We start from the raw sequence: 23,834 nt of genomic DNA, 5'->3' as shown, positions 1-23,834 counted from the left end.
TCCATCCTCGCAAATATAGCACCGGATGGCACTGAAGACTAAAAAACGCTCCTGCAGACCTACTAATAAAACAGCAGGCCCTGTGGGGGCACCTGGTTCCAGGCCCGTTCCGGTGCCCCTGCACTTAACCTCTCAGACCGGGAGGGGAGACGTCACTCTCTCCACCACGTGGCAAGCACTGGGTGGCCAAATCTGAGGGCTGCCTCCCCCTGGGTGGCCTGGGCCGAGACACCAATCCCCTCACTGGCCATAACCCACATGCATCACACTGATGAGCACGCCTACATCAAGTGGTCTGTGTGAACCCACCAGCACCATCAGTGGGGAGCCTGGGATGCAGGTGATCACAGGTGGGAGGCGGGTGCTCATAGCAAGAAGCTACTCCTAGCCACGGGGACCCCAAACCTCCCCCCCCCACGGGGAATAAGGTACAAGCCCCTCGACCTTGGGGGGAGGGTGCAGAAAGGGCTGGGCAGGGTTGCACTGGGGTCAGCAGCCCTGTCTGCACAGCTCGGAAAAGCCAGAGAACCCCCCATCCTTTATGTTGAGACCACCAACAGACCCACCCGTAAGGGCACCTCAGAAGGTCTTCATGTACCCCTGGAGAGGCGGGCACTTTCTTGCTTACATTGACCCACAGAACTCGCAGGTTCTTTGTTAAGTGGCTCCAGCAGGATGACAGGAGCCCAGCCTTCAGCATACTGAGCGAGCCTGTGGAAAGATGGGGGCTCCTCTGTGTGACCCCTGCCCTTGCCCCGAGAGGGTTCCGGATGCAATCTCACACCAGGACCACGCCACAAACCCTGTCCTTTAGGACAGCCCAGACACAGCGACACGCATATTCAATGAGCGCCCTGTGCCTAGTGCTGACCATCCGGGTGGTCTGTCCCCATGGAGCTGGGATTCTTGGCCCCAACACTTTCAACCCGGGCGTGACAGACCCGGCCCAGATGCCACACATCCAGCTAGAAAGCAGAGAGGACTGACTGCCCCTTCTCCAGGTGAGCCAACAGCAAAAGTCCACTTTAGAAGGCAGGCATTGCATGCGCACGCGCACACGCACACACACTCAAGAGAAAATCATTCCAAGCCACAAAGAAGCACCCGGAAAACCAAAGTGTTGTACATGCTTAAATTATTAGGTAAAAACATTGCATTTAAAAATAGCTTAAGAAAAAGGGTACAAACTTCAAGGTGCTTTCAAGTTGTGGGCTGTGGGGAGATCCCACTTGGCCCGTAGTGCTTTGGGGGCTGGTGGGGCAGGGTGGGGGTGCCCGCCCACCATGCCAGTGGGCCTGAAGTGTAACAGACTGAAATGTAATGGCATGTGCCCCTGGGGATGGGGGCACAGGCACCCAAGGGCTACTGGCCGGCTCGCTTCCCTCCACCACTCTGGCTGGTGACACCGATAGGGTGCCAGGGGGCAAGGGCACCTCGAGCACTCAGAGAGGCCTGGAGTCTGGAGAAGGGCAAACGGACCACCCCTCAGTCCCCCCTGGGGGTGCTCAGGAGGCATGGACTCTGTCTCTCCTGGAACCCAGCACCACCCACCCCGCAGAGTAGCAGCGGGGAGACCGTGCCCAGGGAGGGGCTAGTCATGGCGCACGGGTGCGGGCGGCTCCTCCCCACAGGCCTGGTCTGAGTAGGGGGGAGGCGGGGGCTGCTCGTCCCCCAGCACGTAGGCAGGGTGGCCGCGGCTGCGCTTGGCCTCCTTGATGTAGAGCTCCAGGAGGACCTTGGTGGGCTGCTTGTCCACCCTCTCCTTGGGGACGCCATGGCTCAGCAGCCAGCCCGTGAGGTCCTTGCGCGTCGGGTTGGGCCCCAACATGAGCTTGGCGCGGCCCGGCTGGCTCTGGCGCCACAGCAGGCCCACGTCGGCGATGGTCTGGATCTCCATCACCGCTTCCAGCACCGTCATGCCCTTGACCAGCAGGCTGACCAGCGAGAGCCGCAGCTCGGAGGGCGCGGCCGTCAGCAGGCGCCGCTGGAGGCCCTGCGTGAAGGGCACGTCCTCGGGCGCCGGCCAGGGCCCCTGCTCGGGCGCGGGGGGTGAGGGCGGCTCGCGGTAGATCCAGTCGAGCATGCCCAGCTCGCGCACCAGCTGGATGCCCTCCTCCATGGTGGTCCAGGGGCGGAAGGGGAGCTCGGTGGCCTCAAAGTGCAGGAAGGACTCCCAGCGCTGGCGCCAGGCCAGCAGCAGCCAGGTGAGCAGCGTCTGGCAGCCACCCCGCAGCGTCTTGCAGTGGTAGTTGAAGATGGCATCGCCGGTCAGGTCACCCAGGAGTGCCAGCTCTCCAGAGTTCAGGAACAGGGCCGGGCCCCCCTGGTCATACACTCGCAGGATCCAGGTGATCATGAGCTCGTTGGGGTTCTGCTTGAAGCGCCGCGAGATGGCCAGGAGCTCGGTGTACGTGTAGTAACGGTCCCCCCGCCCCAACTGGGTGGGGGCCAGTGCTCGCTCGGCCATGACAATGGCTGCCCCCTGCAAGGAGCAGCAGGAAGCCAGGAGGGGTGCTGCTGGGCAGGAGCTTCAGGGAAGGGGAGAGGCCGTCAGGTGGGAAAAGAGCCACACCCCCCAGCACCTCCCCCACACCGGGACCCCTCAGATCCCCGGGTGTCAAAGGTCCCGGGGGGCACCATGTCCTCAGGGGAGGTCAGAGCCCAGTGCTAGACATCATGGGGGTCCCGAGCCAGCCCCTTCAGGAGCGCTGACAGGGTCGCTGCAATCTCTCCTGTGTCCTCCCCCTCACTGCCCCACACTTCATCCAGTGCTTAGCAGGGGGCCCAGCTCTGGGCAACCACTCGGCATTTGCTTTTGTATTATTACCATAATCTACATATTTCACGATAGATTTATTGCTATGGTACGGCCAGTAAGGAGCCTCTTCTGTTCTTACCAAGGACAGGGACAGCGGCGCTGTTTGACTCTGGAGGAACCACCTGCAGACAGGAAGGAGCCAGAGGGGAAGAGCTGGTCAGCAGGGCACAGGCAACCACGGCCCCCAGCCCTCTGTCCCCAGAGTGGGGCCCCTCAGACCCCGTGGGTGTCAAAGGTCCCGGGGGGGGGGGCACCATGTCCTCAAGGAAGGTCAGAGCCCAGTGCTGGACATCATGGGGGCCCTGGTGCCCTTGCCCTCCTCACTCAGGTCACAGAGCCACTTGGCTCCAGTCCTAAGGGGGAGGACAGACAAGAGCTCACCCAGGCAGGACAAATGACCACAATACCCGGCCCCTGGGGTGCCAAGAAGCCCTGATCACGTGCCTTTTGATGCCCCTTGACCAAGCCTCACTGTGGCTTGTCCTTGGCTGTCACCTTGTATGATCCGCCACAACAGACTTCGGCACCACCAACCCCCACCCCGCCCAGCTCAAAGCAGTGCCCCACTGAAGACACCCCCACACCTGCTCAGCCTGCACCCCAGGTCTGTCTTCCCTAGCTGCCTCCCAGAGCCTCCAGCTCTGCTCTCCCCTCACACGCCCCTCCACAAACGGCAACTTCCTACCCCATCTTCCCGGAAACGCCCTCTCCGCTGCAGCAAACATTCAGAGCTCCGCAGAGGACGCCTCAGGCGAAGAGCACAGGCCCTCAGACTGAGCCCCACCCCCAATCACGGAAAGGAGCTTCTCCCCCCAAAGTACCGGCCAGCGAGAGCGGACACCCCCGAGCTCTCCCAGAGAACGTGCCTGCATCCTACTGCACCACGGCCATCGTCCTGTCCACTCCCGACATCCAAGGACCAGGGACAAATCGCCCCAGACCAGAGAACACTGGCTTCTTTTCAGACAACAGGTCCCGTGCCCATTTTACGACTGGGCTTTGAAACATTTGTGCAACATTCTCTAGGTAAAGGGTCACTTTAAACAATGGTTACTGTGCAAACTGGAGGGTAACTTTACTAACTGTATCAGTGTATCCATCCAAGGACGGCTGTCCAAGTTCAATCTACAAACCCCTCAGTGTGAACAGTGAGAAGTGCTGACAGCTTGTTTCTTTTCTTCTGCTGACTTTGAAAATCAGCTTTGATTAGTCCGTTTCCTTGAAACCCAAACACATGTTCAGTGTTTCCTGCCACAATCCGTGTATTCTCCATCTTGCCCAACCCTTACCTTTAGGTAGGAAATATCACCACCACCCACCCCCAACCATGCAGAGGATTTGGGCCCATACGCTGCTGGGTGTGCTGTGCCTGCTCTACGGATATAGAAACTGAGGCTCGGGAGACCAGCTCTCTGAGCCCATGAACAGCAGAGCTGGGATTTGGACCCGGCCCAACTCTGGCTGGATTTCCACTGCTATAAATGAACAGGGATTTGCATGTAAATCTCCAGCACAAATGCTGGCACATAAATTAGGTCCCAGAGCTATCTGATGTGAAGTCATCCCAAAGAGGGTAAGGTTATTTTAGATGAGGGGGGGCGGGCGGAAGCAAGAGTTGTCACTGACAGGGGATGTTAGTGGCCGGTCCCCCTGCTTGAAGACACACCTGTAACACAGGAAGGACTTGAACAGTCTGGGAGGGTCCAGAGACATCAAAACCAGGGCTCCTCAGATCCCCAGGTGTCAAAGGTCCCGTGGCGCACGGAGTCCTCAGGGGTGATCAGAGCCCAGTGCTGGACATCACGGGAGCCCAGGTCCCCACGGCCACTCACCTTCAGGAACAGAGGCCCAACTAACTGCACTTAGAGACTGGGAAGCACAAAACCCACCAGGAGGGTATCAAAGTCCACAATTCTTCCTGTGCAGACCCCAGGCAACCCCACCTCCCCAGTGTCACCGGTCCGCAAGGGGACCGTCGTCAAACCCCCTACATGGAGCAAACCCAGTGTCTACATCCCCTTGCCTAATTTTACAGACTTTTGGCACTGGCTACACCTGTTACTAACCCTTAACAGTGAAAGCTGCTAAGGTGCAAATCCCTTGAAGAACCTACTGGGGTGGCAGAAGGAGGGAGCTCTCCTAGGGGGAAAAAACCCAACCCTAACATAGAAGCAGCACTCACAATGAGCAGAGACCCTTTTCTGCAACCATTTTGGAACAGACCAGAGGAAGACATTTTGGAGAGGGCTCAGGAACCACAGACACAAAGCACACAGGAGACCCCATTATTTCTGATGAAATTAAAAACGTGCTTTCAGAACACCAGGCAGAAATAAAGCATGCGTGGCAAAATGTTAAACTTATGTGTATTTCCCCGCACGTGTGAGGATTTTAACAAGTAAAAAAAAAAGGGGGGGATGAGAAAAGAATACATTGGAAAATGGCGAAAAGAGGGCGCGCCAGTGATGGAGGAAAAAAATCCTTCCACTTGTGACAGGGCAACACTTGGGATGAAGTTCGACAGATTTTCAGGTGGCTGCCTGAAGTGAGAAACTCAGGGAGGATTTTTGCTGGGTCTTGGTGGGGACATAGAAAATCAACGAGCTGCCCCGGGGCCGGGCTTCCTCGGCGATGGGGAAACGGATGTCCGAGACCTGAATTAAGGACCAATTAGCTCAGAAGTAACGTTTCCCGCAACTCGTGCATGGGGTGAATACAAAACTCTGGTATTTGGAGGGACCGTGTCCGAATGATTCCTGAGGATAAAGGCCCCACTTGCTGTCTCCTAAGACCGCACCCATGTGGTTCTCAGAAACCCCGTAATTCATCTAGAGACTCCACACTCCCACTTAGCTCTTGGTAAACCCTGAGATCCTGCCTCTACCTCCCCCATATCTTTATTCCACGTTGCATAAAATGCCAGCCACGTGGAACGGAAAAAAACAGCGACTTCCTAAGGGAAGCTCATGTAGCCAGCACAGAAGTGGAAAACCTCAGCAAGAAAAACTCAGGGTCACACGCGCTCCCCCCCAACCCCCACCCCCACCCCCACGAAAAACGGACAAAATGGCGGAATTCTGCGACGTGGGAAACAGAAATGGCGCAGCCCGGCTGCGGGGCCAAGGAGCGCTGGCCTTGAAAACCCTCATTCGCTCCGGGGGCAGGAGTCCTCCCCACCCTGAGGGCCCCGAAAGGGCCGCGAGCCTCTTCGGACGCCACTGCCCACCCCGCCAAGATCCCCAGGCTCGCCTCGGAGCGCGCGCTGGGGTCTCACAAGGGCCTGACCCCTTCCACGCGACGACGTGGCCGCCCCGCCGCAGCCCCGGGCACCTCACGACAGGCGCGACCCAGACCCCAACGCCCGGCCGCGCAGACGGAAAAGAGCCATAAGACAAAGACAGCTCACCCGACCCTCACTCTCTTCAAAGTGTGCGCGGGCGACCTCGCGTCCCGCTTTATAGTGCGCGCCGCTTGTAAGGCCCGCCACAAGCCCCTGCCCGGGCTCCGCCCCGAGGCGTCCAACACACGCGCCGGGGCCGGAAATCCAGCTTTGGTGCTTGGGGTAGCGAATAATGCCTGTTCCCTCCAAAAATCTTCCTAAGCAGACGATACAATGTTGTCCCTAGAGGCGGAGAAAAAAAAGCAGGGGACTATCAGGGCCCGTTGTCCTCTCATGAGCGTCAGGCAACTCTGAGGACAGCACCAAAGGCGGGCGGCAAAGGGGAAGGACCCCGAGCCCGGACCGAGCCAGAAAGGGAGGCTCCTGGAATTGCCAGCGCGGCAGTGGCGCGAGCTTTGGCTGGAAGGGGCGGGGCCGACCCAGACTGAGTCCGCAGGCAGGAATGGGAGGCGGGGCCAGTGCGGAGATCGACGGGGGGACGTTCTGGGGTAACGCTAGCGTGGCGCGGAATGAGAGGCTCGTTCCGCGCAGCAAGAGGAGGGGTCGATGCCTGGACGCCGGGGCGAAAGGCTGGGCTTCTGGGTCTAAGGGAGGAGGAGGATGGGGGCCAGGACTCCTGGGCTGTGTGAGGGCCGGAAGTGCTCCCTCCACCCCCCAGTTTAGATGGTTTAAGACCTGGGGGCTTGGATTCTTGGTAGGGAGGGTTCAAGCTCTAAGGAGTGTCTTTCAGCTGACTTGATTGGAAACATTCTTTTCAGAGATAAAAAAGGAAACTCCTCTACTTCAAACCCACTCACCAGAGTCGCCACTGTCAACAGTGTGGTGTGGACTTTTTATTTTATGGCTGTATACACACACATGTTATGGGTAGCGATTTTTTTTTTTTTTTTCATTCCAGTTTGTCCCCTAAATAGTCTCCCCCGGATCAGTACAGAGTGACCTCATTCCTTAAACGGGGGCCAAATATTCCTTTCTGTGAGTGGAACACACATTGTTTAGCTGGTCTCCCTGGTCATTTGGGTTGTTTTCTTCCGGTGAGGAGACACCTCCCACGAAGCTTATAGTCTGATGTAAAAGGAACATATCCTTATATTAACAAAAGGAGACCTTTCTTCACTGGCTTTTTGCCTCACCCAGAGTAAAAAGCAAAGTCTTCACTGTGGCCCACAAGGCCCGGAGGGACCTAGCCCCTGTTCCCCCTCTGTCCCTGTCTCCCTCTCCCTTGCTCAGGGTACACCAGTAATTGGCTTCCCTAATCTTCCTGGAACCTGCCAAGGACGTTTGTACCTCAGAACTTTTGTTGTTCCCTCTGCCGGGAATCCTTTCCCCCAACCTATCCCCATGGCTCTCCTCTCTTCAATCATGTCTCTGCTCAGATATTACCTTGGCATAGAGCCCCTGCCCCTTCCCAGACCCATCTCTATTCCCCTCCTTTATTTTTCCTCATGGCACTTATCCCTAACATATCTGTTTTGCCTCCCTGCGGAAATGTGAAGCCATAAAAACAAGGATGTGTGTTTAGTTTGATCACTGCTATAGATCCAGTCTCTGGCATATAGTTGCAGCTTATTTTCATTAAAGATGAACAAATTTGAGAGCCTTTTGTGGGAGAGAAGCGGATTATTTTAGCAACCCTTAAAGAGCACAAACTAGGTGTTATGTTAAACTCTATCTAGATTGAAGTACTATCATTACCCCCATTTTACAGATGAGGAAACTGAGACCCAGATGGGTCAATGCCTGGACACAGGTCACGGAGCTAGTAGGTGGCAGAGCCTAGACTCAACCCTTCCAGCTTAACCACTGTGTGAAAGGGAGGTCGAGGGGACCCCCCAGGTCAAGGGCCTGTAGGGGGACCCAAGTAGTGAGATAAATTTGTACTTGAGTTTCAACCGTGCCCTGTTCAACAAATGACTCTGATAGCAAAAATATGCTACATGGAACAGCCTTAAAAATGGATGGATGGATGGATGGATAGATAGATAGACAGACAGATAGACAATTTTTAAAAAGAACAGCCCTGTGTTGGGGGAGTTTGGCGAGAAGAAAGAGGAAGTGATGACAGGGGCTGCTGGTAAGGGCAGGAGGTGAGGTGTGGGTGCAGGGAGAATTTACCTCAGGAGGGGCACATTATTGGGGGTCTGGGAAGTAAAAGATGAAGCCCTAAGGGCTTGGAGAGAATCAGCTATTCAACAAATATTGATTGACACCATTTGTATGTATACCAGGAACCATTGGCACAGCCTCTTTGTTGACCTTGTGCCTTGCGTCTCTTTCCTCTGAATCGCTTCCCTCACCTGTCCCTCTACCCCAGAGGGCCCAAGGGATGGCCCCCGTGAGAGTTGGCATTTCCACAGAACACTTAGAAGGTACTGAGCTAAGAGAATATTCTGGGCAAAAGGTACAGATTATTTAAATATACAGGTTATTAATCTGAGTGGGGGGATTAAGAGGGGACCGAAAAGGGCAAGACTCTCAGTGGGGGTGGGGGACTAGAGAGTAGGGTTGTCAAGTGCTTGGCAGGGAGCTGTGGGAGCAGGCCAGCGGTGGGGTCATTCCTGTGTCCTGGAGCGCCATCAAGTCCAGATGGCCTGGAGCGCCAGGATGGACCAGAAGTTCATGTAGTTCAGGTAGGAAAGGAAACCTGAAGAAGGAAGAGAGCAGAGGGGGTGAGGTGCAGCATTCATAGCCTACTCCAGATCCTGATTCTTTTCCCAAGCCCAATCACGCCCCTACCCTGTCCCCAATCCATTTCCCATTTCCAACCCATACCCAACCCCATCCCTTCATCCAGCCCTATGCCCAACCCCACCCTCATCTCCCACCTCAATCCCAGCTTGTCCAGCCCTGTCCACAACCCATCCTCATCCCAAACTCTGTCCCACTCAGTCCCTATCCATATCCCTGAAGACCCATGCCCAAAACCAACCCCAGCCCAGCCCAGACCACTCATCAGGAAGAGAAAGATGCCGGTCCACGCCAGGTAGAAGCTGAGCCCCAGAGTGTAGGTCATGCCTTCCTGCAGGTACTCATGGGCCTGCATCAGGTAGAACAGGATACCCAGTATCATGCTGGCCCCTGCATGAGTACAGGTGTTAGGAAGCTGGGCATCAGGTGTGTGCAGACCCCTGCCCATAGTTGTATGGCTGCCTGGCTCTTGCTCAATATTCTCCCAGTTTCTTTTGCCTCCCTGTACCTCTGTGCGCAGGCAGGAAAGCAGGCTCTTGATAATGTCATGGTAGAGCACATTGGGACCATTGGGTTGTGTCTAAAACCATAGGCTTTGTGGCCAACCAGAACAGAGCTCTTGTCCTGCCTCTCCCTCCCACCTTAGGGTAACTACTCTGTCTCTCTGAGCCTCACTTCCTTCATATGTAAAAAAATATGAGTCATAGGACTCATCTCCTTGGGCTGTCGTGAGGAGTTGTTGAGATTGGCACAATTCCTGGCACACAGTGAGCCCACAAGAATTGAGATGATGATGATGATTATTATTGTATTGGGTCTTTAATTTTGGGCTTCTGAAGAAGTAGACTAGGAACCCACTCATTCTGCATATTTCAACTTAAAAAAAATTCAGGTAGTGAAGACCTGGGTCATTTTTTCTTTATGTTGTTGAAAAATAATATAAGAGATGTTTCTCATTTAATTAAAAAGACTGAGCAGAATTTTTTTTTTTTTTGTAGAAAAATGTCTTATATTAGATGACATAAAACTGAGGTGTTTTCTACCCTTTGTACCTTATATGTAAACAATTGGGAAGAGCTACCAGACAAATTGGATAAATACTATTTGCAAACAAGGAAATAGGAAGTTGAATGTTTCCTACTCTTGACTTTGCTATCATTGTCCAAAAATGTTTTCCTGATAAAACTAAAAGCTGTGGTCAATCATTACAAGTGATAGGAACGTAATATCCTTCATTTCCAAATTAATGTGCCAACCCAGCTCCTTTTCTAAAAAGTGTGATTTGGCAATGCAAATTGAAAACTAGACTAATTCTAATCAATTAGAATTAGCATATCAATTTTGAGACATTTGGGTCACATGGAAGGATTATCATGGTAAGGAATTGTGCAAGGTTAAAGAGCTCCATCAGGTGCCAACATTTCCTAATCCAGTCCTCACTACATCTCCACGTGATAGGAAATTTCACCCCCACCCTACAGAAAACTGTAGGCTCAGAAAGATTAAGTAACTTGAACAAAATCACAGAGCCGGGGACAGGGGGCGGGGGGGGGGGGTGAAGAAAGGATTTGGGCTGGGTCAGCACTGGAAATGGGTATTGGGTAGAGGTTGAAGTTTGAGTGGTGAGGACAGAGGGTGAGTTGGGGAACGGGTTTTGGTTGAGTTTGAGAGTGAGGTTCACAGGTGATAGAGTTGGGTTGGGTTTGGAATGAGTGCTGAGATTTGGAAAGGGGTTGGGGATGGTAGTGAGGATGGTTTGGAGATTGGAAAGAGATAAAATGGGAATGGGGGGTGGGGACGTGGAGAGGTGGCGGGTGAACTGGAGGCTGGTATTGGGGCTGGAGGTGAGGTTGTGTTGTTGGAAGCTCATATATTTTTTATTGGGATTGATCAGAGATTTGGAGGGAGATAGAACTGGGATGGGCAATGTACGTGAGGATGCGGATGGTGTTGGGATGTGGTGGGGAGGGGGTTGGATATGATCATGGGCACTGGGCAAGGTACTCCTCGCCTTGGTTCCTGAGGGATAAATCGCACTGCCATGCCTGTCAGGATGCTGATGATGACGTTGGAGAAGTCCAGCACAGGTAAGTTGGAGCTGGTGAAGAAGATGATGTTTATGAGCATGATGCAGAGGCAGAAGCCGGCAATACTGGCAAGGATGAGAAAGGCCCAGGCAAAGTCCAACAAGTCTGGGGAAGGAAGAAAATCAGAACACCAAGAGGCCCTCCGACTGAGCATGGGGGACAGGGTCCCCCATGAGGCTGGGAGTATTCCTGAACCCTCTCCCTTGCAAATTTTTCTTTCTCATTTTAAGAAAATTGAAATTGGGCTGTAGAGAAGGGATATTAAGGCAGATGCCTTTAGCATTGAGGGCACACCTCTGGGTCAGTGAGAACAGTGTCTTGGGCAGTGAGAAGAGGGGTGGGAATTGAGGAACCAGTTCTGTGTGATGAGGAAAGATTCCTTGGGGTGAAAAAGTCTCAGGATAATGTGTAAGATCCTAGGGTTAAGAGGACTGTGGGGATGGGTATCATGTAATTGAAGGTGAGCATAGGGCAATGGGGATGATCCTGGGGCAATGAGGACCATCTGGAGGAAGGGATGACTATCCGGGGGTAGTGAGAACTATCCCAGAGAAGGGAAGACTAACCCTGGGCAGTGAAGACCATCCTAGAGAGGGCAGAGAAGGGTCCCCAGGACAAAGAAGAGAGATGAGTCCCAGGAAGGGTGAGTATAGGGTAGGCCTTACAAGCATTCTGGTCGTACTCATGAAGGCAGGAGATGTCAGGGCACTGCACAAAGAAGATGGTGTTGATGGGGATGGTCGAGGGGCCATCAGGATCCCCAGGGGATGTCAATGGAACCCGGAAGTGGATCCAGGGCTGGCCCAGGGTGATGAGACCGATGATCACCATGCCAGCCAGGCTCAGTGCCAGGCTCACCTGACGGCCGATCTTCTTGGCTCCATGCAGCAGCCGCCAGCCCATGGGCAACTGTGAATACCTGCATTTACTCCTTCTCTGACACCTGTAGCAGATCGCCCACCACCAGTGTCACCACTGAATCCAGCCACCCAGCCCAGTCACCCCAGTCCAACTGCCAGACCAGACCATGACCCACCCAGTGTAGCCTTCAGACTATCTTCTCTACGTCCATTCTCCCTGGCCTGTATCCTTCAGGTCCTGCCTCTAGATGTTTAGCCTCTAGGCTCCCTTGCCTCCAGATCTAACTTCCAGACCCTGCCACCCCCAAGTTCAGTTCCTAGGTTGAATTACAGGTCCAGCCTTTATGTTATGCCCTACCCAGGGTCAGCCTCACTTGGGTCCAACCTCTAGTTTCCAGTAGACTGGCTTTGCTTCTGGTCGCTGACCTTTGACTACTGCCCCTCCCCCAGAATCCTAGCCCAGAACCTGGCCCACTGCCTGGACCCCTGCCTCTCACCCGCCAGAATCCATCTCAGCAGATCTGCTTGATCGTATGCTCTGGATATTGTCGTCTAGAGTACTTGGGTTGTACAGGGAGCTGTCCATAGAGTCTTTGAAACTCTCCTGGGTGGTCCAGATAATTGAATCAGTGCTTTTGACACTGGCCGTGGGGCTGTGAGTAATTGAAGGGGGGACATCGACTTTGGCCCGGATTGGCAATGTGAGGCATTGAGTACTTAAACAAGGACTCTGACTTGTTGGAAGGTGGTCTTGGCTACTGACTTGACTACTATTGTAGTTAAGGGACTCTACATTGTCCAGGGAGATGTGAGGAAGTAATGGAGAGTTTTGGATGCTGAAGTGGTGAGTTTGGAAAATTGGTGGAACATCTTGGGTCTTCAAACGGTGACTGTAGGTAACTGACGGTGTATCTTGGATACTGAGCCGATGACCGCTCACAGTGGATGGCATGTCCTCAGTACTGACCCAGCAACTGTTGATAATGGGTGGCACATCTTGGATACTGGCCCAGCGACTGTGGACTAGTGGAGGGTCTTGGATGCTGACCCGGCGATTGTGGATAATGGACAAGGGTTCTTGGATGCTGACCCGGCGATTATGGATAATGGGTGGGGGCCCTTGGATGCTGGCCCGGCGATTATGGATAATGAGCGGGGGCTCTTGGATGCTGACCCGGCGATTATGGATCATGGGCGGGGGCTCTTGGATGCTGACCCGGCCACTGTTGATAATGGGCTGAGAGTCTTGGATTCTGACCTGGGGCCTGTAAGTAATTGGTGGAGAGACTTCGGTCTCATTTTGAGTATTACTGGGAGCTCCTGGAAGGAAACCTGGCTGGGTGCTCTGGGGTCCAGACTGGGACCTCTGGGACATGTGGGGATGCAGCGTAAGGCCAGTCCCCAGATGCGCTAAACAGTCACCAACTGCTTTTAGCCCCTCTTTCCAGGCACCTCCATGGCCACCTGGAAGTCTGTTGGTCTCCCTCCCAGGTTCAGGCTTGGCCCTTGGCGGTTTGGATCTCTCTGACCCTTCTTCTGTGTTCTCTGGTCTCTCCTGCTGTCCACAGGCAGGCCTCAGGGCTTCAGTCTGGCCTGCATCTGGGGTTGGGGGGGAGGTTCCATGACAGTTGGAGAGATTCCAGGCGGTTGGGACATTGGCCATGGACTCATGCTCTACCCTGTGTGAGTGACATGGGGGCTGGGGCTGGGTCAGAGTGGGTTCCATGTGAGGTATGGGCAGGGTCAGGATTGGGTCAAGAAGAGGTCATGGCTGGGTCTGAGAGATGTCAGGACTGGGCAAAGGTGGGGGAGAGGGGGAGAGAATGATCAGGGTAGAGAAAGAGCAGGGCCAGAGAGGGGCCAGAATAGGGCCAGGGTTGGGCAGGGCTGAACCAGCACTGGGGCACCAGCATTTCTGAGATCAGTTCTTACAGTTTCTGGAAGGCCTGAGATCTGAATTTATAATTCCCTCCTTCCACCTGCCCCTACCCCACCCCACTCCCGGGGCCTTTCCTGAATTGATTTCCTCCTTTTATTCCCTTTTCAAGTTCAGTACATCTCTCCACTGTCTCTGTCTTTCTTCACCTTTTCCTGAGACCTCAGGGACCTATTCTCTGACCTCAAAGACCTCCAATCCAGGCTTGCGTTCTCTCCATCCTTTCTTTTGGCTCGTGTGGTAGACTTTTGAGAAACAAACAAACAAGCAAACAAATAAAAAAGAAAGGAAAAGAAAAGAAAAGAAAAAAGAAAAAAGGAAACCCGCAAACTTTTATGTCTTTAATTACACAAATATCCATCTAACTCCTCAACTGTCAAAGGAGACAATGATAATTCACAGGATTGTCATAAAGACGAAGTGTAAAAGCATCGAGAACCCATTGTAATAGAAACCTGTTGAATTTTTTGCACTTCACAGATACTGATTTTGACTCTCAGAGACACTTTCTCCATCCTCCAAAGCTCGTGCCTGAGTCCTAGACCCAACCTTCTCTGAAATCCAAATTGAGAGATGCCACAGGACAGGAAGGAATTACTATACATAGATAACCATGGATGTGTCTACCAGTTCATACACCCATGCATTCAATCGTTACCATTTTAAAAAATGTTTATTTTCATTTTTGAGGAGGGGGAGGGGCAGGAGAGAGAGAGAATCCCAAGCAGGCTCCGCACCAGCAGTGCTGAGCCTGATGCGGGGCTTGAACCCACGAACAGTGATCATGACCTGAGCTGAAATCAAGAGTGGGATGCTTGGGGCGCCTGGGTGGTTCGGTCGGTTAAGCATCCGACTTCGGTTCAGGTCACGATCTCCTGCTTTGTGAGTTTGAGTCCCGCGTCAGGCTCTGTGCTTACAGCTCAGAGCCTGGAACCCACTTTGGATTCTGTGTCTGCCTTTCTGCTCCTCCCCTGCTCATGCTCTGTCTCTCTGTCTTCTTCAAAAATAATAAACATTGGGGGCGCCTGGGTGGCGCAGTCGGTTAAGCGACCAACTTCAGCCAGGTCACGATCTCACGATCTCGCGGTCTGTGAGTTCGAGCCCCGCGTCAGGCTCTGGGCTGATGGCTCGGAGCCTGGAGCCTGTTTCCGATTCTGTGTCTCCCTCTCTCTCTGCCCCTCCCCCGTTCATGCTCTGTCTCTCTCTGTCCCAAAAATAAATAAAAAACGTTAAAAAAAATATAAAAATAATAAACATTCAAATAAAAAATTAAAAAAAAAAAGAGTGGGACGCTTAACCAACCGAGTCACCCAGGTGCCCCTCAATTGTTACCTTTTTACTTTAACAACCAGCAAAGGCTCTGTACCAGGTGATGAAGGTACAGTGGGAAAAAGAAGAGATCTGTTCTCTACCCTCAGGGGGGTCTGTTCGGTAAGATGAGTAGGGAAAAAGTAGTGAGATAAGGGATGCCAGTGAAGGAGACTTGCGTGTTGCACTGATAAGGGAGCACTTGGTGGGCGACCTTGCCAAGAACTGAAGTTGAAGGGTGAATTGAAGTTGGGCTGGGCTGGGGGGCTCAGGATGGGAGATGTGGGTGGAGTGACGTGGGAGGTGAGATCTAAAGGGTGGCCAAGGCAGTCTGGGCACAGGTGGGAGAAAGGTGCCCCAGGCAGAAGGAGCAGCCTGGACTGCTTCTTGAATTGCTGAGGTAGGAAAGCTCGCGGTGTGAGAGGAACCCTGTGAAGTCTCGTGTGGCTGGAGGTAAGTGAATAGTGGGAGGGACAGGATTTCCCTGCCAGTTGGGAAGTCTGGTAGGATCACAGGGGGCTTGGTGAACGCAGGGCACGCCACTGGCATTTCGTTCTGCTGGCACCACGGGTCTTGGCCTCACGAGCACACTGTGGAACGCACGTCGCAGTTGTCCATGTCCTGGATGGGGATTTGTGACAGGGGTCTAGAGAAGCAGTTGAGGTCAAGGGCAGAGATGGAGCTGGGGTTTGGGGAACAGGGACCGGAGGATGGGGGTGGAGACAAAACAGGTAGGTCTGGGCTCCGAATGGGGTTGTGGGCGAAGGCTGGGCTGGACGTCAGGGTTAGAGGTGGGAGTGAGGGTGCATTTGGGATCAGAGATGGGGATGAGGTTGGGATTGGGGTCTGGGTGGAGGTGCAGACGTGGCTGTGGCTGGAAATGGAGACTAGGCTGCAGCAGTGTGGTGCAGGTGGATGTGGACCCGAGGAACTCTACTCTTTCCCAGCGGACATGGTCTCTTCCTGGGAGGAGGACCGCAAGTTCATCCTGCGGGGCTGGTCTCTGGTCTTCAGCATCCTCGCAACCCTGATGATGCTCAGCGTGGTGGATGGACGTCTGGCGTACTTGCAGGGCTCTTACACTGGCTACCTGGGCTTCTGGACAGACTGCAGGAAGCACAAGTGTGTCAGCCTGGGCCAAGTCACCGGTCAGTAGGAGGCTGGACAGACTATGGGGCACTCGAAGTGGGGCATCTTGGGAAATTATCAGGGGTGGGAATCTCTGGGGGAAGTTCTTTGCATGTTCTTGGGGATAAATGTTTAGAATTCTCAGGAGGGTCTCTGGAGATTCTCTGAAGGGACTTGTGGAGAAGTCTCCTGGAGTTATACATGGCTTTTGAGGAGACAGGGAAACAGGACTGTCACAGCTCATGGGAAGAGCATTACAATTCACCGGAAACCAATCTGCCTCACGATTAGATGTTAAAGTCACCATCATTTTCTCCCTCGCTTTTTAAAATAGGTTTTTTTAAACGTATTGTTTACTTTTGAGAGAGGGAGCGCAAGTGGGGGAGGGGCAGAGAGAGCGTAGGGGACAGAGGATCCGAAGTGGGCTCCGTGCTAACAGCAGTGAACCCGATGTGGGGCTCGAACTCACAAACCACGAGAACACGACCTGAGCTGAAGTCAGACACTCAACCACTGAGCCACCCAGATGCCCCGAAAATAGTTCCTTTAAAAAGATGATTGTTTTAAAAAAAGGAAATTTCCAGCTCCTTCAGAAACATTTTGCTTTATCTTAATGTCTCTGTGTGTGTTTCCAGTGCTTTTGAGCATTGCAACAGGAGGCAGTCCAGAACCTGGAGCCAGAGTGCCTGGGTTTGGATCCTGGCTCAACCATTTGGTCGCTGGGTGATCTTAGGCACATTCTCTCACCTCTCTGTGCCTCAGTTTCCTCATTTCTAAAATGGTAGTGGTGGCGCACCTGGGTGGCTCAGTCGGTTAAGCGTCTGACTTCGGCTCAGGTCATGATCTCACGGTCCGTGAGTTCGAGCCCCCCGTCGGGCTCTGGGCTGATGGCTCAGAGCCTGGAGCCCCTTTCAGATTCTGTGTCTCCCTCTCTCTCTGCCCCTCCCCTGTTCATGCTCTGTCTCTCTCTGTCTCAAAAATAAATAAACGTTAAAAGACTTAAAAAAAAAATAAAATGGTAGTGGTAGTAATCCCTATTCACGGGCTGTTGGAAGAATTAGCAAGTACAGTGCCTGGCACATATTAGGTGCTACACCAGGGTGGGCTATTATTATCCTAGGGAATTCGTTTTTCAGCCAATGCACCTATCGTCACTTCAGATCTCAAATAAGTTTATGAAACTTCCAGAACACTGTGTGGTATTAATCTTACTTATTTATGTTCAATATCTCTTTCTTGTATACCTCCCAAACTCAAGTTGGTGTAAGCAAGACAAACATGCTTTCAAGTGATGGTAAAGTCCAGAGGTAAAGTCCACTTCAGGTACTGCTGGATCCAGGTGCTCAAAGCCTGTCAATAGGGAATCTGTCTACGAAGGCTTCCTCTGTGTAGGGCCCTCAGGCAAGCTGTGGTAATGGGGCATCAGCAGCACCCAGATTCTGCCCTTTGTGTGAACAACCGTGGGGAAAAGAGAGCAAGTTGTCTTCTGTAGCCCTCAAGCAAAGATCTCAGGATGAGCTCTGATGGGATCAGATTTACTTCCCTGGGATTCTCACTCCTCCCGCACCCGCACTGAACAGGAAGATGTCATGCTGTCACACTTTTCTTAAGAGTCAATGGAGGGGTCATTTCTGTCTGAAAGCACAAGGACAGAGGGTGGGCACAGGGTTCCTCTGAACAAAGTCAAGTTGCTGTTGCCAGAAGAATGGGAATGGATGCTGGGTGGACAACTTTCTTCCATATTTATGATACATTAATGGAGCAAAATTATCCTGGGGTAGACGCCCAAGGGTGGGATAGCAGGGTTTCTAAAGGGCTGAGGAGACTTTGTAAGGCTTTGATATGTCAGGATTCTCATGACAAGCAACAGAAGCCAATTAAACCTGGTGTAAGCAGGAAATGGATTTATAAACAATGTTGCAGGAGTTTGAAGAATCTCTGTGTGGCCAGAGAATTGGGCTCCAGGGGCCAAGTGATGGCGAACATGCCCAAAAAATTCCCTGGAGGACTGGCTGGCTGGGCATTCATACTACACCTTGCTCTCTAGACCTGAACTCCACTGGGGAACCTCTTTCTCGGATGCCCTGGGACTCTGCAGGTAGCAGTGGCCACACCTACCAGAAGAGAGTCCATGCCTCCCTCTGGCTGTGAATTCCAAGTCTAGCGTGGTTCTTCTTTATTGGTGGATCCTGGTCACGTGCTGAGGTCTTCGCCTTAAGGGAGGCTGGTTTCCTTTCTGGAAAGTGTGGATGCATACATTGGGGAAAATTCCCCAGATGTGGACTGGTTTCCAAAGGTGCTGGGAAGACAAAAAAGAGAGGTGAATGTTCACTACATTTCCCATTTGTTCCTAAACGTTAACTTTGTGTGATTTAAGATTTTTTCTTTATTTTGAGATTTAAGTTACTTTTATTTTATTTGAACGAGGAATATATTTATATGGTTCAGCACTTTAACAAGTGCAAGAGTCTCCCTTACATTTCTGTCTCCCATCCCACCCATTCCCCTTCCTGGGGGGTGACTGATGCTACTAAGCCATTAGAGAAATTTTTTTTAAACGCTTATTTAGAGAGAGAGAATGACAGAGTGTGAGCAGGGGAGGGGAGGAGAGAGAGAGGGAGACACATAATCCGAAGCAGGCTCCAGGCTCCAAGCTGTCAGCACAGACCCTGACACAGAGCTTGAACAGAGGAACCTCGAGGTCATGATCTGAGACAAAGTCGGTCACTTAATCTACTGAGCCACCCAGGGCCCTGCTACTAAGCCATTTTTAAGCTCTTATGTGTTCCTCCAGTTATATTTTCTACACATATGAGAAAGTGGCTATTCTTAAATGGTATGACCATATAAACATATACAAACACATACATATACACACACACAGAAGCATGTCTCTGTATATACTGTGTATGTTTATCACTTAAAGAGCACACAAGGCAATATTATAGCTCTCTTTTTATTTTTATTTATTTATTTATTTTAAATGTTTATTTATTTTTGACAGAGAGAGAGAGACAGAGCATGAGCGGGGGAGGGGCAGAGAGAGAGGGAGACACAGAATCAGAAGCAGGCTCCAGGATCCAAGCTGACAGCACAGAGCCTGACACGGGGCTCGAACTCACAGACCGTGAGATCATCACCTGAGCTGAAGTTGGCACTCAACCGACTGAGCCACCCAGGCGCCCCTACAGTTCTCTTTTTAAAAGTAAACCAGCATTTACTGAATGCTTAGAATGTACAATGCTTTATGGTTGGCATAAAGACACGACATACAGGTTATGAGGGTCTTTTGTTAAGGTGTAGAAATTCAGAATTTTTATGTTCTTATTTATCCAGCTTTGCCTCCGTGACTTTACCAATTGCTTCTCAGCTTGAGGAGTTCTTCTCCCTCTAGATTGTTGATGAATATTCAATTCTGGGTGTGTGTGCGTGTGTGTGTGTGTGTTACAGTTTGTGATTTTAGTGGGTGGTATGTAGGCAGCATTGAATCCTGCGCTCCTTGCCAACTTATGGAAGGGATTTGAATTAGTCAGGAGTCTTTGGATCACAAGTAACAGAAACTCCTAACGTGAAGTAGCTTGAGTGAAGGAACTTCTGGTCTCACCTAAATGAAAAAGAGTGGGAGTAGGAATGCTTTCAGGCACGACTGAATTCAAGAGTCCAGGTGATAGTATCGGACACGTTACTATCTGTCTGTGTCTTGGCTACTTGGATTGGCTTCATTCTCAAGGCTCCCCCTAGTGGCAAGTCAGGATCTAGTTAGGAAAATAAATCATTCTAGGTGCTTTAGAGGGTAGTAAATATAGGGGATTGATTTCATGGGTAACAGAATAGCTGAGAAGCTGAGTAGGTAATGGTGAGGCAAAGCAGAGATTAGCAACTCAAGAAGCTGCTACACCCTTTAGCCCAGAAGAACAAAGAAAAGAGGTGGTATTACCAGAGCCTGGAAGCTGGAGCCATCGGGAAGGCTTAGACTCGTAGTGCTATTTGCTTAGAGGTGGCTAGAATCACAGAAAAAAAATAAAAATGAATCTACTGCTAAAGACACCAGCTGAGGTGGGGGTTGGGGAGAGGGAAATAAATACACTGGCTTGTTCTCTTCTTCCAGAGCCAGTCTTCTGCCAGTGTCTCCCATTAGCCAAATGTACTGATAAGCCAGTGATCAAAGGAGGTTGGGAAATGTAGTCTTTGCAACACAGAATAAGGAAGCATGGGCAATGGATCTGAGAGAAGACAAACAGCTGGTAGAACTGCTAACAATGTGGGCTCAAGCCTGGCAGGAAAAAGAACACAAAACGTTCCTGCAAAAGTCTTGTGTGGCTGGGTCACATGAGCACCTCAAACCAAGTATAGCGGCCAGAGGGATGCAATGCACTGATTAGCTTATAACTGGGGCTGAGAGTGGGGAACAGGCAGGAGGGTGAGTCAGGGAAGTAAGCCACAAATGTCTACTTCTGACCAAACCACAAAGTGGGCTCATCTCTGGGTTGACAAGAGCCAGGGATTTGAATGTCATCTCAACTCTCTTCCTCCTCTCGTCTGTTTTCCTTTCTTAGTTTTACCCTATCAGATCTCCTATCCCCCATGAGGCTAGGTCCAAGGCCAGGAAGCTCCAAGCTCATAAACCTCCTGACTAGAGGAACGAGAGCTCTTGGCAGCTTCAGTCAGAGAAAGTCCCAGGGCAGAGCATGACTGGTTGATTTTGGTCATATGCCCATCTTTGGGCCAATCACCGTGGTCTGGGGTATGGGGCACTGTGATTGACCCGGGTGGAGTCATATGACTATTTTGGTGGCCCCCAGAAAGCAGGGTATGTCATGAGAATCTCTCAACCAGGATTATGTGACTGATGCCCAGAGCACTATTGCTATTCTGTATATATGTCCCAGCTTTTGCTTTCTGATTATGTGTTAGAGATATTCCATTTGCCAGAAACAAAGCGGATGGAGTCTTAGCTCATTTGGCTGAGACAGTCTTGCACTGTTCAAAAGTAGGCAATGTAGAGAAGGGCTAAAAAGAGATGTAATTCTCAGAAGGGGCCAAAACTCTTGTTCTGAAATGTACATTGGGTAAATATTCACTGAAACTGAGTGTGGTTCTGTGGTTTTCAAGTATCTGGAAGTTTTTCTTGTGTGTACATCAGAGTGTGTATGCTCTGGGGATCGAGGTGGGTGATTTGGAGAATGTCTGTGGGAGGGCTCTGCGGTGTGAATGGGGGTGATAATGGGGGGAGGTTCTGGGTGTAAAAATGGGATCATTAGAGGACCTTGGGATGTGAATGGGAGACGCCTGAGCAGAAGCAGGGTGTCTTTGGAGACTAGGGGAACTAAAGTGTCTTGGACAATTGAGGGTGCTATTGGGGGTGTCTGGGTGTGATACTGAGGGCATTACTGTGAGATGCTGTGGGATGCCTTCTGGGAGTATGAGTGGGATGACTTTGGAGGTGTCTGTGGGGATGACTCTAGAAAAGATTGAGATGATTCCGTGGGGTGACTTTGAGGATGTGAGTGGGGATGGCTTAAGGGTCATCTGTGGGGTCACCTTGGAAGTATGGGTGGGGTTGATTACGAGGGTGGACTTTGGAGTAGGTGGGGGTGATTGGGACAACTTTGAGGGTGTCATTGGGGATGATTTTGACTTTACAGGTGCCTGGGGGTGATTCTGAGAGAGAGAGATTTTAGGATTTTTTAGAAGGGACTTTGGTGGTGGAAGTGGGGTGATGTTGAGGTTGTCTGTAGCCAAACTTTGGGGGTGTCTGTTGGGCTGCTCATGGGCTGTTGGTAGGGTGAGTTTGGAGGGTGACCTTGGAGAGCATCTGGGGATGACTCTGCAGCATTTCCTCTCCCTCCAGTTCTCATCCATATGAGCATGGGCTTCATGATGCTGGCCCTGACCCTGTGTCTCATCCTCCTCCCCTTCATGTGCCTCTCCTTCCGGCCAGTCTTCCGACGCCTTACTAAGATCGACCTTGTCTTCAGTTTTCTCAGCTTCAGCACTGGTAAGTGTCGGCCTGGGGGAAGGGAAGATACCCCCAGTGTCTTGCCCCAGGACTCTCTTTTTGGCTTTGGGGAGGTGTATCTCAAGATTTCTGTCCTGCTGACTCTGTCTTTGAACGTCTCTTGGGATCTCTGCCCCACTGTTTCAGCTCTTTCATCTTTCTCAGTCGGGGTGAGTGTCGGGGGCATCTGTCTCTCCTTCCTGCTTCCCTCTTTTTCTTTCTGCTTCTCTCCGGGTGTCTTTGTGTCTGCACAGGAGTTTGTGTGCCTGTGTATGCACACACACCTGCTTGTCATGGAGGGTGGGAGGGGAGAGGCTGTCTCTGTCTCTCTTCTCTTTATGGGGGTATCCTGGGGTTGCTGTCCAGACTTTGTGTCCGTCTTTCCGGCCCCACCCCAGTGCAGGGTTCCTGATCGTTCTCAGTCTGACGCTCTTTGTAGTCAACTGTGAGACGCTACACCCGAGGCCACAAGTATCCTACCTGGTGACCACCTACCTGTGCTGGGGCGCCGGCGCCTTGATGCTGTTGGCCGGTGAGGGCGGGACCTCGGGAGAAAGGGGCGGTGCCTCGGTAGGGCAGGGGGCGGGGCCCGGGAGAGGACTCGGGGCAGGGCCTGGGGCCGGATAAGGGCGGACCGGAGGGGAGGCCGCCTCGAGGGGTGGCGCGGGGCCTGCGGCGGGGCCCGGAGTTCAGCCGCTCACCAGCCCCCGGCCCCCAGGAGTGCTGAACTACTTCAACCACTTGGGCATGTGGGGCAGAAGTTCGCCCTTCATGGAGCGGCGTCTGAGCTGCCGTCGGTGGGTCTCGCAGCAGAACGCTCAGAGACGCGCGTCCGAACTGCAGTCCGACGCGGACCGCAAGCTCAGCCGGGACCTGTCCAGTGCATTCACCCCCGAGGGGCGCCCCCTCGAGCCTCTCTAAACAGTTGCACCCGAGCTTCGCAGGAAACTGACCGGTAACCGCAGCCGCATACCGGGCCCGCCCCCTCCGTCGTGGCAACGCGCCGGAGAATAGACCTCCCTTCGAGGGCCCGCTCCCAAAGAACAGGCCGTGCCTTCTGAGGACAGGCGACAACCCCCTACCCCTCGAGCTTGGGGTTTCCTTTTCGGCTCTGTTCCCGCGCACCGAGTCCTCAACCTGCCTTCCCTCCTGCAGCGCGACACCGCCCCCTCCAGTTCTGTGCGCGGCGTGCCGCGCTCCCGGCTGGTGTGGCCCCGCCCCCGAGCCTAGCTAGGGCCCGCCCCTGGGTGGTTCGGCCTCTTAGGCCACGCCCCGAAGTTGCACTCCATGGTCTCGACACCTACCCCTCAGGGGGGGAGCCCCGGCCGGTCACAACATTCACCGCCTCTGGATGTAGCTCCGCCCTTCTGCGGAACAGGCCCCTCCCCAGAAAGGCGTGGCCTGCAACCACATTCCCCTCCCCCCCCCACTTCCGGACTTCTCTGCCACAATAAAACCTGGGTGCCTCACAACCTCCACGTGTGACCCTCCGTGGCGTCCTCTCTCCCCAGGGCAGGGTCGGGCCCAGCGTGTGTGAACCGGTGTGCGAACCGGTCTTGAGTCCCTGCCTGGCCCCTTAGGGTCTGAGCCTCTCTCCGTGCCGGTTTGTCT

General features: G+C 52.7%; 3 protein-coding genes and 3 non-coding genes across 14 annotated transcripts; 1 reads left to right on the top strand and 5 right to left on the bottom strand.

Moving 5' to 3' along the window:
- Positions 1-1,118: 1,118 nt before the first annotated feature.
- On the bottom strand, positions 1,119-6,288 carry LOC122208663 (Friend virus susceptibility protein 1-like). 4 transcript variants are annotated; one of them, XM_042919939.1, is made up of 4 exons: positions 5,001-5,823; positions 4,485-4,687; positions 2,898-2,940; positions 1,119-2,528 (listed from the first exon to the last, which is right to left on the bottom strand). In XM_042919939.1, exon 4 carries the CDS (start codon positions 2,465-2,467, stop codon positions 1,592-1,594), a length of 876 nt encoding a protein of 291 aa, XP_042775873.1. In that variant the 5' UTR covers positions 2,468-2,528; positions 2,898-2,940; positions 4,485-4,687; positions 5,001-5,823; the 3' UTR covers positions 1,119-1,591. The 4 variants fall into 4 exon arrangements, with proteins under 4 accessions (XP_042775873.1, XP_042775874.1, XP_042775875.1 ...); XM_042919940.1 differs by lacking the exons at positions 4,485-4,687; positions 5,001-5,823 and adding an exon at positions 6,225-6,288; XM_042919941.1 differs by lacking the exons at positions 4,485-4,687; positions 5,001-5,823 and adding an exon at positions 6,068-6,091.
- LOC122209235 lies at positions 2,596-2,686 on the bottom strand. The gene has a single exon (XR_006197515.1). It is a non-coding gene; the product is annotated as a small nucleolar RNA SNORD88 (small nucleolar RNA).
- Positions 3,025-3,121, bottom strand: LOC122209237. Its single transcript, XR_006197517.1, has one exon. It is a non-coding gene; the product is annotated as a small nucleolar RNA SNORD88 (small nucleolar RNA).
- LOC122209236 lies at positions 4,540-4,630 on the bottom strand. The gene has a single exon (XR_006197516.1). It is a non-coding gene; the product is annotated as a small nucleolar RNA SNORD88 (small nucleolar RNA).
- A 2,327-nt stretch (positions 6,289-8,615) lies between the features above and the next one.
- Positions 8,616-13,457, bottom strand: LOC122208602. Of its 4 annotated transcripts, XM_042919830.1 has the most exons (6): positions 12,351-13,448; positions 11,852-11,936; positions 11,659-11,701; positions 10,952-11,098; positions 9,165-9,296; positions 8,616-8,862 (listed from the first exon to the last, which is right to left on the bottom strand). In XM_042919830.1, the coding sequence occupies exons 1-6, from the start codon at positions 13,226-13,228 to the stop codon at positions 8,795-8,797; spliced, it is 1,353 nt and encodes a 450-aa protein (XP_042775764.1). In that variant the 5' UTR covers positions 13,229-13,448; the 3' UTR covers positions 8,616-8,794. The 4 variants fall into 4 exon arrangements, with proteins under 4 accessions (XP_042775764.1, XP_042775763.1, XP_042775762.1 ...); XM_042919829.1 differs by having other exon boundaries at positions 9,148-9,296; positions 11,659-11,936; positions 12,351-13,452; XM_042919828.1 differs by having other exon boundaries at positions 11,659-11,936.
- On the top strand, positions 13,434-23,695 carry LOC122208603. Of its 3 annotated transcripts, none has more exons than XM_042919835.1 (5): positions 13,434-13,536; positions 16,045-16,245; positions 22,077-22,223; positions 22,663-22,755; positions 22,942-23,695. In XM_042919835.1, exons 1-5 carry the CDS (start codon positions 13,515-13,517, stop codon positions 23,142-23,144), a joined length of 666 nt encoding a protein of 221 aa, XP_042775769.1. In that variant the 5' UTR covers positions 13,434-13,514; the 3' UTR covers positions 23,145-23,695. The 3 variants fall into 3 exon arrangements, with proteins under 3 accessions (XP_042775769.1, XP_042775767.1, XP_042775768.1); XM_042919833.1 differs by having other exon boundaries at positions 22,627-22,755; XM_042919834.1 differs by lacking the exon at positions 13,434-13,536 and adding an exon at positions 15,049-15,550 and having other exon boundaries at positions 22,627-22,755.
- Positions 23,696-23,834: the final 139 nt, after the last annotated feature.

Source organism: Panthera leo, chromosome E2 (genome assembly GCF_018350215.1).
Source record: "Panthera leo isolate Ple1 chromosome E2, P.leo_Ple1_pat1.1, whole genome shotgun sequence".
In the NCBI taxonomy this organism is placed as follows: domain Eukaryota; kingdom Metazoa; phylum Chordata; class Mammalia; order Carnivora; family Felidae; genus Panthera; species Panthera leo.
The sequence above is the reverse complement of the archived record's forward strand: the minus strand, read 5'-3'. Positions and strand labels throughout refer to the sequence as shown.

Bases quoted from the DNA above. Each gene is read 5' to 3' on its own strand.
- LOC122208603 (XM_042919833.1), top strand. From the start codon at position 13,515: ATGGACTCATGCTCTACCCTGT. The intron at 13,537-16,044 runs GTGAGTGACATG...ACTCTTTCCCAG, and splicing joins GGACTCATGCTCTACCCTGT to CGGACATGGTCTCTTCCTGG. The intron at 22,756-22,941 runs GTGAGGGCGGGA...CCCGGCCCCCAG, and splicing joins CGCCTTGATGCTGTTGGCCG to GAGTGCTGAACTACTTCAAC.
- LOC122208602 (XM_042919828.1), bottom strand. From the start codon at position 13,228: ATGTCCCAGAGGTCCCAGTCTGGACCCCAGAGCACCCAGCCAGGTTTC. The intron at 11,099-11,658 runs GTAAGGCCTACC...TTCCTTCCCCAG, and splicing joins TGAGTACGACCAGAATGCTT to ACTTGTTGGACTTTGCCTGG. The intron at 9,297-10,951 runs GCATGGCAGTGC...GTACTCATGCAG, and splicing joins CATCATCAGCATCCTGACAG to GGGCCAGCATGATACTGGGT.
- LOC122208663 (XM_042919938.1), bottom strand. From the start codon at position 3,543: ATGTTTGCTGCAGCGGAGAGGGCGTTTCCGGGAAGATGGG. The intron at 2,941-3,503 runs GTAGGAAGTTGC...TCCTGTCTGCAG, and splicing joins GGCGTTTCCGGGAAGATGGG to GTGGTTCCTCCAGAGTCAAA. The intron at 2,529-2,897 runs GTAAGAACAGAA...CCTTCCCTGAAG, and splicing joins CGCCGCTGTCCCTGTCCTTG to CTCCTGCCCAGCAGCACCCC.